Below are 13,004 nucleotides of genomic sequence, written 5' to 3' on the forward strand. Positions count from 1 at the left end.
GGGGACCCCCTTCTCCCTGCCCGCACCCCGACCCCCGGGTCCCCCGGGATCCGCGCGCACGCAGCGCGGCGGCCGCTCGGGTGGAGGCGCTGTGGCGCGGGCCGCCCCCTCGCGCCCCGGGCGCCGCCTGGGCTCGGCCTCCGCCTCCGCCTCCTCCCGGGCCTCCGCCTCCCCGCCCGGGTCCCCGCCCTCCTCGGCGGTGCTGGCGCGGGGGGCGGCAGAGAGGAGTCTCCGGTGCCACCGCGGCGTCACACGCGGGCGGCGGGCGGCGGGCGCGGGGCCGCATCCGCATCGGCCGCTGCGGGGCCGCGAACAAAGAGGTGGAGCCGAGGCGCGAGGTAGGGCGCGCGGGGGGGGGTGTACCCCGGAATCCTGGCGGAGGAGGGAGCGGGGGGAGGGGGCGCCGACCCCGCCACCCCCGGGTCTCGGGCAGCCGGGATCGCTGCCCTCACTCTCGGGGAGCCCGGGGAGCGCCCCCGGGTCTGCGGCCTCTCCGGCGTCCTCGGAGCAGGAAGCTGCCCCGGCTCGGTGCCGCGCTCTCCCGGGACGCAGCCCCGCACCTGGGGCTCCCGGGAGCCGGGGTGTCGGGGGAATGCTCGCCGGCCCGGGGGTCCTCCGTGCGGGGCGAGGCGTCCGTTCCCGCCGCGCACTCTGCGGGGCTGGAGTTGTGCAACTTAAAGGCTGCGCGTTCATTTTCTTTTTAAATTAAGTCCTTGAAAACTTCCAGCCGCGGTGAGTGTGGGAATCTGTGTCCTCGGCCTGACCTAAAAGGAGGCGGAGATGAAACGGCGGGGTTGGATCCCCCTGGCCCCCACGCGCCTCCCCATTCTGGGACCAGCTCGATCCCCGCCCCAGCTTCGGACCCAGCCGCGGACACCTGGCTCCGGGCGTGTCCAGGCCAGAGCGCGCGCGCGCGCGCGCGGGGTCCCCGGTACCTGTGCGCGGCCAGGAGGCGCGGGGCGCCGCCGGGAGCTCCCCGCCCCGCCCTGCCAACAACAGCTGTTCACGCGCCCCCTCCGCCCGGCCGCCCCCACCCCTTCCCGGCCACCGCTGGGGCCGGGCGGGGGGTGACGGGGGTGGGTGGGGGGGGACGATCGGGGGCGATCGGCACCGACCCCGGCTTGCCTGCTGTTCCCGATGCTTTGCCCGGCCGTCTTGGGATTCTCAAGACTTTTCAGCCGCATTCCACCGTCGAATTCTTGGGGTGATAATTTTTGCTACATTTTCTGAATGGGCTTTAGGACAGGCCGTTCCGAAATCCGTTTCACAGTTTGTCAATTGCTGCTGTGAAGGGTGCTATTATGTGTTAGCTGTTTTTCAAGCAAAGCTTAGTGGTGTTTTTTAGGCTGATCGCCTTTCTGCTCTTTTTTGGTCGGGTGTGATTAAACAGGTGTGTGTGTGTGTGTGTGTGTGTGTGTGTGTGTGTGTGTGTGTAAAAGCAGGTTACCAGGGCTTGAACTCAGAGCCTGGCTGCTGTCCCTTAGTTTTTACAAAATTCAGGGCTGGAGCTCCGCCACTTGATCCACAGCCGCACTTCTGGCTTTTTATTTTATTTTTCTTTTTGATGGCTAACTGGAGACTTTACCTGCTCAGGTTGGATTCGAACCTCAAGCCTCAGATCTTAGCCTCTCAAGTAGCTAGGATTACAGGCATGCGTCACCCACATCCTGCTCCAGCAGTTCTGTTTTGAAGAGAAGGAAGAAGCGTGTGTGTTTAATACTGGGTTCATTTGCCATATGGATCATGAATGCATGATTTTCTTTTTTGAACGATGAAGTGCACTGTGAATGGAGACGTTGCCAAGGTTTTAAAAGTAATTTCAGGTAGGGGAAACTTTCACTTGCATCTGTCTGCTCAGCGTCTCCTGTGAGTGGAGGACCTTTTTCAAGGCAGCTACTATCACTCCTAGAGCAGAAGAAATTGCGTTCATTATGGTTTCTCACAAATCCTGTCTATTGCAGTAATGATGGATACTACTTGAGAGCTCTTTCTGAACAGTGAAGCCCTGGCTATCTTCACGGATTCAGTCTGAGTTGTCTAAAAAAGCATGTGTTGTTTTTAATTGTTGACTTTGGAGTTTAGAAACTACATTCCATAGCCAAGCTACCCTACAGAAAAAGCATGTTTGTGTCCTTTTCCCCCCTCTTCTCTCTTTTGGTTCTTGGCTCCTCCTTGAACTTTTCCCCCAGATAACAACACTAATATTCTCTCTTCTCCCTCTCCCTTCCCCCTCCAATTCCAGAGTGAAGTCTGCAATGGGTGTTACATGAATCGTTTTAAGGGGCTGCATACAGCTATGACATCTGCGAAGCCTGTTTCTCAGTAAAGCAGATCAAGATGGATGAGTCTGCCTTGCTGGATCTTCTGGAGTGTCCTGTGTGTCTTGAACGCTTGGATGCATCGGCCAAGGTCCTGCCTTGCCAGCACACGTTTTGCAAACGATGTTTGCTGGGGATCCTAGGTTCCCGGAATGAACTTAGATGTCCTGAGTGCAGGACGCTGGTTGGCTCTGGGGTGGAGGAGCTTCCCAGTAATATCCTGCTGGTCAGACTTCTGGATGGCATCAAGCAGAGGCCTTGGAAACCTGGCCCGGGTGGGGTCAGTGGGACCAACTGCACAAATGCATTAAAGGCTCAGGGCAGCACGGCTAACTGTAATGCCAAGGACCTGCAGAGCTCCCAAGGTGGACAGCAGCCTCGCGTGCAAGCCTGGAGCCCCCCGGTGAGGGTGAGTAGCCTTGCAGAGGCAGATCCCTGATTATAGGTGGTGAAGACCACATCTTTTCTTTATTCCCTAGCTTCACACTTTCTCAATCCGCTCTGTGCTTTGAGAAGTCGTGCCTACCAGATCAGACAGGAGATTATGCCTCAGGATTTAACAATGCTGTTTCCTCTTGGCATGAGTTTGGACACACATAATTCTCTTATTTTTCACATTGCTTTCCAGAGAGTCTTTGTTTTCTCTTAAGATACCTTTTGGGGAGCAGGTAGCAATTATCTGATGAATTCCAATTTTTGTTCCCATTTTAAAGTGAAACTTTGCTGTGGTCTTACCCTTTAGATGGGCTTGGGAAAAATCATAATTGTGTTGGTGTGCGTGTGTGCATCTGTGCTGTTAATATGCACAGGAGTAAATCGCAGTAGAAAAATCTTGTGGTGGTCTTGCAGTTTGAACTTTAGGTCTCATACTTGCTTGATTTGCTTGCTGGGCTTGGGTTCTGCCCCTTGAGCCACGCCTCACTTTGTTTTTAGCTGCTTATTTTGGATTGGGAGTCTCAGGGTGTTTTCCATCCTGTCTGGCTTTGGACTGATCCCCAGGTCTCAGCCTCTTGAGTAGCCAAGATTATAGGCATGAACCACCAGCACTTGGCTCAGCACTTGGTTTTTGTGTTGCTTAGAATCAGTCTATTGGTTTTATGAATGCACAGCACAGAATTTAGTGGTTGGAGGAATTCTTAACAAATCATGGCCACAGGTAGCCGAGTTTTGTTGCTATGGCAACCACAGGTCACTTAAGACTACACTAAAGGCTTCAGTGAAGCATCTAGCTTTATGGGCAGGGAAATGAAATATTTCCATCACAATGATTTTTCTTGTTGTTTGGAATAAACCAATTTTACGGGAAGTTAAATATTTGTAATGTTCCAACTTAAATTTCTAGAAGTATGGTATTCCAAATAAACATCAGTTATGTTCCATAGGCGGAGTCTCTGATAAAGATGTGCTTTTGTTATCTTTTATAAAGGTGAAGGGTAGTCATGGACATCAGCTAATGAAGATAGTTCCATTTTTGTTGGAAGAAGCAATTTACTAATTGGCCAAACTGGTAAAATGTACTATTAGAATCATTCAGCTAGATGAGGTGGTACTGGTGAGCTGGGTGCTGGAGGTGCAAGTCTGTAACCCTCGCTGAGATCTGAGGATTGCGGTTTGAAGCCAGCCCTCCAATAAACTACTCAAAAAAGCCAGAAGTGGCACTGTGGTCAAGTGGTAGAGCCTTGGGCAAAAAGAAGCTCAGGGACAGTGCCTAGGCCCAGACTTCAAGCTGGTAAGGATAAAAAAAAAAAAAAAAAAAAAAAAGACAGGGGCTGGGAAGGTGTCTCAGTGGTAGAGCGCTTGCCTTGCATGCCTGAGGCCCTGAGTTCGATTCCTCAGCACCACATAAGCAAAAAGAAAAAAGCCAGAAGTGGCGCTGTGGCTCAAGTGGTAGAGCGCTAGCCTTGAGCTGAAGAGCTGAGGGACAGCGCCCAGGCCCAGAGTTCAGGCCCCATGACCGGACCCCCCTCCCCTCCCCCACCCCCCCCAAAAAAGACAAACCCAACCTCAAAACTGATTTCTTTCACTTAATCTAGACCTGTCTGACCTCTAACAGAGCAGTAGTTACCTTCTCAAGCTCATCTTTTTACAAATGTGGTGATGACAAGTGTGTAAAGCATTTTAATCATTAGAAAACTGGATCATTAGAAAACAGCTTCATCACTAGTGTTAGTGTCAGGTTTCTTTTTCTGTGCTGGTACTGGGACTTGAACTCAGGGCCTTAGGCTCTTCCCTCATCTTCCCTGCTTTGCCACTGGAGCTATAGTTCTACCTCCAGCTGTGGTTAATTGGAGATAAGAGTCTCACCAACTTTTCTGTTCTGGTTGACTTCAAACCCTGATCCTCAGATCTCAGCCTCCTGAGTAGCTAGGATTACAGTTGTGAGCCCACCAGTGCCCGATAGTATTTCTCAAAATTTTTATTGAATCTTTTTTTTTTTTTTTTTAATTAAGAGAGAACTTTGGGTTAGGATGACCTTCTAATACGGTTGTAGCCCTGTGAAATGGGTCTTGTAGCTTTTCTTAGGTTTCATTTATTTTGTGGAGTTCACTGGAATCTTAGCTAGTATATATGTAATCATGAATAGTTTATATCCAGAACCGGTGATCAGGTTGATAATTTCTGAGAGGCACCCAACCTGAGTCTGCTTACTTTAATGAAGGGGTAGATTTGCATCTTTGGAGAGGTTTTCTTTCGGGTTAATTAGACTGGTGAAAGCATAGCTTCTGGCTATGAATAGGAGTGTGCTAGCTGCTGCATTACCTGTTGTGAGGAATGTAATGAATGTTTGATCACCCAAAGAAAAGGAATTTAAGGAGAGGCTCTAACGTTTGACAGAATGTCCATTGAATCTGAAGTTTTCTTTCTAATGTAATGATTGCTCTTTTATTTGAACTGCTGAGCTTCTAAAATTGAATTTTACTTGTCTAAGGTAGTTTATTTGGAGATTTGGATCCTGTTAGTATTTTTCTGGATCATATGATTTTCTTAATTTGATTCCGGTGTCTTGGTTGGCATGAGAATAATTACCTGTAAAGAAGTTCCACCGAACTTGGGCCTTATAACTTGGATGAAATTGTTGTGGTGGAGCTGGAGGTGTGACTCAAGTAGTAGAGCACCTGCCAGCAAGCTTCAGGCTCTGAGTTCAACCCTCTGTATGGCCAAAACAAACCCCCAAACCCTAAACAAACAAGCAGACAGTTGAAGTAGTCTGAATTGAAGTAAATAATAAAATACGGATGAGAAGAATGTTTTCTGATTCTCAAATGAGAATGAGTAAATGACTAGTAAATACTAGTCCACCACTTTAGTTTTCAAGTTCACATTAATCAAGGCTACAGATATAACACACGCCCCTGAGACATAAACACTTTGTGTGTATGTGTGTGTGTGTGTGTGTGTGTGTGTGTGTGTGTGTGTGTGTGTGCGCGCGTGCGTGCTGGTACTGGGTCTTGAACTCAGCCTTGCTATCCTTAGCATTGTCACTTAGCATTCTGTCACTTGAGACACAGCCCCATTTCTGGCTTTTTGGTGTTGAATTAGAGATAAAAGTCTAAGAGACTTTCCTGCTGAAGCTGGCTCCAAACTGTGATCCTCAAACATCAGCCTTCTGAATTGTTAGGGATTACAGGTGTGAGACACCAGCACCCAACCAGATAAGTACTTTTCCAAAAGGTACTCCTTTTAAAAGCAAGAAATTTGCCACATACAGCCTCATGGCGGTTGTACTACATTCCTTTGGACACCTCCCTGAGGTGAATGACTGCAATAAATCACAAATATGCATCCTCCTCCCTTAAGGAGGTTCTGACCCAGCCCAGTGGTGCAGTGAGCCTGCTCCCACACGTCCTGCCTTGCTGAACATGGTAACATGTGGAATGTCGCCTCCGTTTACGACTTGTGTCTTGTGTTCCTGTAGCTTGTTGACTATGTGGTTCCCTCATGCAGTCAGCAGAGGTTGGTTGAATGTTATCAGCAGGCTCAGCATTCCCAATGCCTGGCACACCTTGTTCTCAGAATTTTTGTGTTTCCTGCCTGATAGGAGGGAGAAAAGGAAAGAGTGAATATGGGCTTGGAGTCACCGGTTTGTTTATCTCAAGTAAAGAATTCCTGTTGGGTGCTGGCCAAAGTGAAGTAGTAGAATGAGCCACTGAGAGTATGTGAGACATGTTTCAGTGGAGTTATGAAAAAAAAAAGTACCTACAGAAGAGATAACTATCTAATCTTCTGTACGTTAGACAAGGAATATATGCGTATGAATGATTTGGAAAACATTTAAGAAATTCTTATTGAGTTGCGACCTAATATAACATAAATCTTTGCTTTCTTATGTGTAGTGCCATTGGGTTAAGACCTAGTCCTATCTGTGCATTGTTTCAGTCCATGTAGCTATCACTACTTCATGATTTCATATTGCTGCCATCTTCAAGTAAATCTGTTCAGTAAAAACTGACCACGTGACAACTAATTTACAGTTCTTTGCACTTCATCTATTCTTCTCTTCCTTTAACAAGTACTTATTAAGTGCTTACCTGGTACAAGAGTGTTCAGTATCCGCTGGGTAGATAGATCAGCATGGCCAACCAGCTCGAGAGTCAGCTCTTACACTTGTGATTGTGTGGTCAGTCTTATTGCAGAGGTTAAGAATATAATAGCAAGTCTGGTATATAATTTAGTGTGGTGAGTTAGAACGAGGAGAGGAGGTAGCAGAAGAGCATCTGTCTGGTGTGGGAGTAAAGAGTATGTGTGGGCTCCTATACCCTGAGGTCTTAATGATCAAATGATAGTCAGTAGGTGAGTCAGTGCCAGAGAGGGGAGAAGACAGAGGGAAGAGCACTCCCAAACCCTTGACCTAAGCGAGCCACAGGGAGAGTGACATAAGAGAAGGCGTGACATGTGATAATGCAGAGGCATCTAGAACCACGATGGATCATGGAGGCCGAGATGATCAGCCAGGCTTTAGAACAGTAGGGGGTTGGAGGGGAGACAGGAAGGCCAGGGAAGTCTAGATGTGAGGTATCTAGGTGAAATCACCTTTCCCTTGTATGTATCGCCCAAGTATGAATTCATAACCATGGCTGCGTTGCTTTCCTTTCCTTTTTCCTATTGCTGACTTTTATAGGCTGGAAATTGTGTCATCCAGAATTGTCTTTGATGGAAGAACTGATTTCTAATACTTTAGCATGTGGCTTTATTTGGAGATAGGGCCTTAAAGAGGTGGTAGAGTACTTGAAATGAGGCCACATGCATAGACACTAGTTCAGTAGGACTGGCGTCCTTAGAAGGGTCAGTGACCCACAGAGAAGACAGCTACCTGTGGTCCAAGGAGAGAGGCCCCAGCAGAAAGCGGCTCTACCAGCACCTTCACCTTGGACTTTCAGCTTTGGGAAAGGAGAGAAAATTAACTTCTGATGTTGAAGCCATCCGGTCTTTGATCCTTGGTCATGTCCGTGACTGTGCATACCGCTCAAGGTCGTCTCCTTGAGTGATGTCTTGGTTTACTGCCAATCCTATCAGACCTGGTTCCCTGCAGAGATCTATAGTGGACTGATCCGTTTGTGACTTGCCCTGCGCATAGATGACCCTTGAGAAGTTATTCAGGCCTCCCTACCCCTTCACCTGTCCACATTGCCTGGAAGAGTTTCCTAAAACAGATGGGAATGCTATAAGAAACTTACAGTATACCGACGATGACACACAAATTCCTGGATGAGAGGGACATTTTGGAGGTATGGAGCCCTCACCTGTAATGAGTTTTTAGAAGTACTTGCTTCGCAAGAAGATGATAATGATGATGATGATTTTTTGCTGTCCACTGTATCACACAGAGGAAGGACAGCAGGAAGAGAATGGAAGGAAGGAAGGGTCCAGGACAAAGCCAGATAACTGAGTTGCTCCAGGCAGAGTGCAGAAAGCCAGGCCTGCTAAGAGTTGTACCTTTGGCTGTTTTTGACATCCTTTGAGTGAACGTAGCCCAGGGCGATCTCTTAGACTCCATTCTGTGCTAGAATCTATATGGTGCTAGGATGAAGGTGGCATTCGTGCATGTTTTTGTTAAAAAAAAATGGAAGTATACATTCTAGGAAGTCAAATGCATGGGACCCAGCAAACATGGCAGCGTACTATGAAGCATCCGCATTAGGATCTGACAGTGTCTATGTAATGACCTGCAGGTTTGGTAGTCCCTGGGTTAAGTTGGTGAAGGGTGGTTACTGGACATGCATGCTTCACATGTGGAGAGGTCAGATACTATCAGCAGAATTGACATCTCTGTGTAGGTGGGGATGAGGGTTGTATTAACTCGGTGTGGACCTAAGTAAGACTTTTAATGAGCTGGGTTGGATGAGAGAGAGGTTTTGATGGTTTAGAATGGCAGTATTTAAATAGAAAAGGTGGCTTTCATGGCCAGTTATTTATTTATTTTTTGGTTGTTGTTGTTGAGACCCTTGACCATGAATTCTACTCATCATTTCATTTCCATCTCCGTTGTACACCATGTCTGCTTCATCTTTGACTGTTATGTTTTCCATAGTCAGGTTCATATGAATGTGTATTTCTGGGGATCAAACCCAGGACCTCTCATATATGCAACACAAGTGGTCTAACTACCACTGAGCTATACTTCTAAGCTCTAGGCTCTGGGAGTTTTGAATGAGGTAGAGTCAGGAATGGGAAAGTGAGTCTTTATACAAATGAATTGATAATTTAAAAATATATGCTATGATTAGAGGATTATGGTTATAGGACTATGGTTACATCCTGTAATGATGGTCATGTAAAATTGGCAACCGTGGGACAAAATGTCACTTTAAAAATATATAAATTTCAAAGAGAGTGAGGAAAACTTTGGTTGTAAAAAAAAAGCAACAATGTAGAAGTATAGCTATTAAGCATTACATATCTTTTGTGTAGAATTATATGTTATTAAGTGTTCTGTATCTTAACATCTTTTGATGTGGATTTATATATGGTGACACACGCAGTAACATCTGTGTAAAGCAGCATATGACATCTAGTAACTGGAAACACAGCAAACAGAAGTAAAGTGACGGTCATAGACCATCCAACTTGAATGTTTTACACACATGATTGTGGTGATTGGATTAGGAATAAGGCCACACTTAAAATCTTGAAACATTTTAAAGGGCACGACTTCCAAAAGTGATTAAAACAACAACAACAACAACAACAACAAAGCACCAGTGGTTTCTTATGTATTTAGGAAAGGATGGAAACTTATTTGGAGAGAGCAATGGTATGTGTGCCTGCCAAGTGTAGTGAGGTTTGCCAGTAGTGTACCCCAAAAAGTTTATAGCATGTTTATCTCCAGCACTAATCCCCACCTAAATCTCTAAAGTTTTTAGAGACTTCGAATAATGGCAACCTTACAGAGGAAGATTCTGAGCTCGAGTTGTCCTTTTTCATACGTCTCCCTGAACCCTCCCTGGCAAATACTTGGCTCCCAGGGCCTGGTCAACTGGGTGGTGGTGGTGGTTCATGAATGGTGGTGTGAGTGGGAAGGTGGGAAGGGAATGGAGGTGCCATTTCAGATGACTGACAGAGGCAGTTCATGCAGTGAATTATTTGCAATGAGAAACATAAGAAAAGTGAGCAGGAGAGGGTGAGGATGAGGATGCATTGTTGAGTTGTAGTGAAATAATGTGGAAAGGCATGTGCTGTCAAATTTGATCATGTTTCTCTTAGCCTATGGAAATACATTCCTTTAACCAACTCTCCTCCCCTCCCCTCCCCTCCCCTCCCGTCTCCTCTTCTTCCTTTCTTCTTTCTGGTAAGCAAAAAAAATCATTTGGAAGTACTGCATTTTGCGGGATCCATTTTAGGAAATGAATGAATACAAGTGAAGTTGCATTATTTTAAAGTGTGGTGAAGAATTGCACAGACACGATACTGAAGTTTGCTGCAGGGTATCCTTCTGCGTCGAGTTTTAATTTGAGGGAACTCCCCAAGCAGCACAGTGGCAATAGAATAAGAATATTCTATGAGGATAACATTTCCCTGGCCTATGTACGTTTCCTGGATGTGAATATTGACAGTAAAAGCTAAACACTAGATCATGATACAGAGGTTTGATTCTTATAGAGCTAGTATAGTCTTACATTTTAAATGACATAACTGTCTATGTTTTAAATATCTTTTAAAAGGTTAAAAGATTTTGCTTGAGATAGGATCTTATTATGTGATCTATACTGGCCTCAAATGATCAAAACCCCAGTTGGGCTTAAGCTCAGCCTTAGCCCCTTCAGTGATGGAATTCAGTGCCTGCCCACCATGCCTGGTTATAAATCTTTTTCTTTTGGTGCTGGTACTGGAGCTTAAACTCAGGGTCCCATGCTCACATTTGGCTTTTTTGCTCAAGGATTGTACTCTACCGCTTGGTACAAGCTCTCCTTCTGGCTTTTTGCTGGTTAATTGGATAATTTGACAAAAAATATGGTCGACTTTTCTGCCCAGGCTGGCTTCAAACTGCAGTCCTCAGATCTCAGACTCCATAGTAGATAGGAGCATAGGCCTGAACTACTCATGTCTACCCCCACCCCCACCCCATCCCTTTAACATCAGACACATGGATTAAACATTAATGCATTAAACAAAATTAAATTTCAAGACCTAACTTTTGGCTTGCTCAGCTTAGTATAAAATGACATTTAGTTAATGAATCTTTCCCCCAGTTACTAAACCTGTGTTTTAAGCACAGTTTTCCATGAATTAATTCCAGCATTTCATATATTTTGTTTAGGCTGTTTGTATGTGTGTGTGCTAGTCCTAGGACTTGCACTCAGGGCCTACCTGCAGTTCCTGAGTTTTTTTGCTCAAGGCTAGTGCTCTACCACTTGAACCACAGCTCCACTTCCAGCTTTTTTTTTTTTTTTTAGTGGCAATTGGAAATAAGAGTCTTAAGGCCTGTTCTACACAGGCTGGCTTCACACCACCATCCTCCGGTTCAGCTTCCTGAGTAGGTAGGATTACAGGTGTCAGCCACCAGTCATTTTTCATGGCTAAACACAATTGAGGAGCTGAAATTTATGAAGCTAAGCTTCCTTTTTCACTTTTGGTAGACCTAATTATTTTCATCCATACCTTCACGCTGCCAGTATCAGCTCTTGGTTCTTTTCTGTTCATTTTTATGAAACCAGTTCAGAATATGGGAAGATATTAAAAAAGTGTTAGCAGTGTTGTACAAAGTCTGTGATGTTAGAACTGAAGTGTCGGTTGAAAGGCCCTGTTAATCTAACAGTTTAGAATGTTTACATACCACCTCTTGCAAGAAGATCCAAATCTGACACAAAGTGTTGTATGAGGTGTGCGTTAGCCTTGTTAGTGCTGTGACAAAATGCCCCACATTAACAACTTAAAAGAGAGGAAGGATTTATTTTGGCTCATACTTTCAGAGGTTTCAGCCATTATGGGTAGGGCTTTGGTGGAGTAGCTGCTCACCTCATGGAGGCAGGAAGCAGAGGGGAAGGGGCCGAGGGAGGAAGAGAATGGGAGTATGCCAGTAACTGGGCTTTGTCTTTTTTTTCTCTTTGTATTCCACTCAGGCTCCAGCCTATGGGATGGTGCCACCCACATTCTCCTGTTTAATTAATTCTCTCTGGAAACAAACTTCCTAGACACACTAGGAAGGACGCTTGAATACCTAATCTCCTAGGTATTTCTCAATCCAATCAAGACTAATCATCCCTAAGTGTGACCATGTATTTAGCTGAGCCTTTCTTAGGTGGTGACAAGAATGGGCTGCTGGCTTTTAGCCCTACATTTGGGATTTTTAGGCTAAATTTTTTCTCTTGTATTGTTTTTTTCTTTTATAAAATGAGGTTTGCCTGATATACCGAGTTCATTTGTGCAGCTTTAAAATTCTAGACATAACCTGTGTAAGGCTGGCTGTGATATTAAACATGTAAAACAAACAGATGATGATATCTTGGTTTGAACAACCTGAGATTGGTACGTGTGTGTGTGTGTGTGTGTGTGTGTGTGTGTGTGTGTGTGTGTGTGTGTGTGTGTGTGTGTGTGTGCATGTGCCAGTCCTGGGTTTTGAACTCAGGGCCTGAGCATTGTCCCTAAGCTTTTTTGCTCAAGGCTACCACTTGAGCCACAACTCTACTTCTGGCTTTTTTGGGTGGTTAGTTGGAGATAAGAGTCTTATGGACTTTCCTGTCCAGGTTGGTTTTGAACCTTGCTTCTCAGATTTCAGCCTTCTGAGTAGCTTTGATTACAGTGTGAGCCACTGGTGCCTGGCTGAGGTTGGTATCGGTGTCATCTTGATGAGCTAGCCTGTGCCTTTACCATCAACCACCATGGACAGCCATAGTCAGCCTCTGCTGTTTGCTAGAAGGCCACTCTGTGCCTATCAACAGGCACCTTCACGTGAACTGTTCCGTAATCTGCACGTTTAGCTAAGATGGAGCAGAGAAAGAAAGACCATACAGGAAGCCTGACTTAGGATCCAGCTCTAGGTGGGCCTGTTTTGCTTGGTTGGCCTCTTCAGCCTGCAGTCACTTACCTCTGTTCCTCCTAGATTTGATTCTCACGTATAATTGTCATAGGGTCTAAAATCCTATCCCTTAGGTCCCACCTTATAGGCTGTTGCATTGGGGAGTAAGTTACCAACCCTTTCAGATCATGGTGGCAGGTAACTGAGTTGCCTTGGGGTTCCATTAGCCTGTA

General features: G+C 46.0%; 1 protein-coding gene across 6 annotated transcripts in view; it reads left to right on the forward strand.

Moving 5' to 3' along the window:
- Window positions 1–235: 235 nt before the first annotated feature.
- Window positions 236–13,004, forward strand: part of Sh3rf1 (SH3 domain containing ring finger 1) — a 151,542-nt gene continuing 138,773 nt past the window's right edge. For 4 of the 6 annotated variants that reach the window (XM_070016503.1, XM_070016506.1, XM_070016507.1 and 1 more), the window contains exons 1-2: window positions 236–338; window positions 2,243–2,727. In XM_070016503.1, coding sequence (XP_069872604.1) covers window positions 2,338–2,727 — 390 coding nt within the window. In that variant the 5' untranslated portion in view covers window positions 236–338; window positions 2,243–2,337. Of the gene's footprint in view, window positions 339–661; window positions 733–1,123; window positions 1,205–2,242; window positions 2,728–13,004 lie in introns of those variants that run through there. The other 2 variants (XM_070016505.1, XM_070016504.1) reach the window with 2 other exon arrangements.

The sequence above is a fragment of the Dipodomys merriami genome, unplaced genomic scaffold, assembly GCF_024711535.1.
Source record: "Dipodomys merriami isolate MVZ:Mamm:240054 unplaced genomic scaffold, mDipMer1.0.p SCAF_12, whole genome shotgun sequence".
Taxonomy (NCBI): Eukaryota; Metazoa; Chordata; class Mammalia; order Rodentia; family Heteromyidae; genus Dipodomys; species Dipodomys merriami.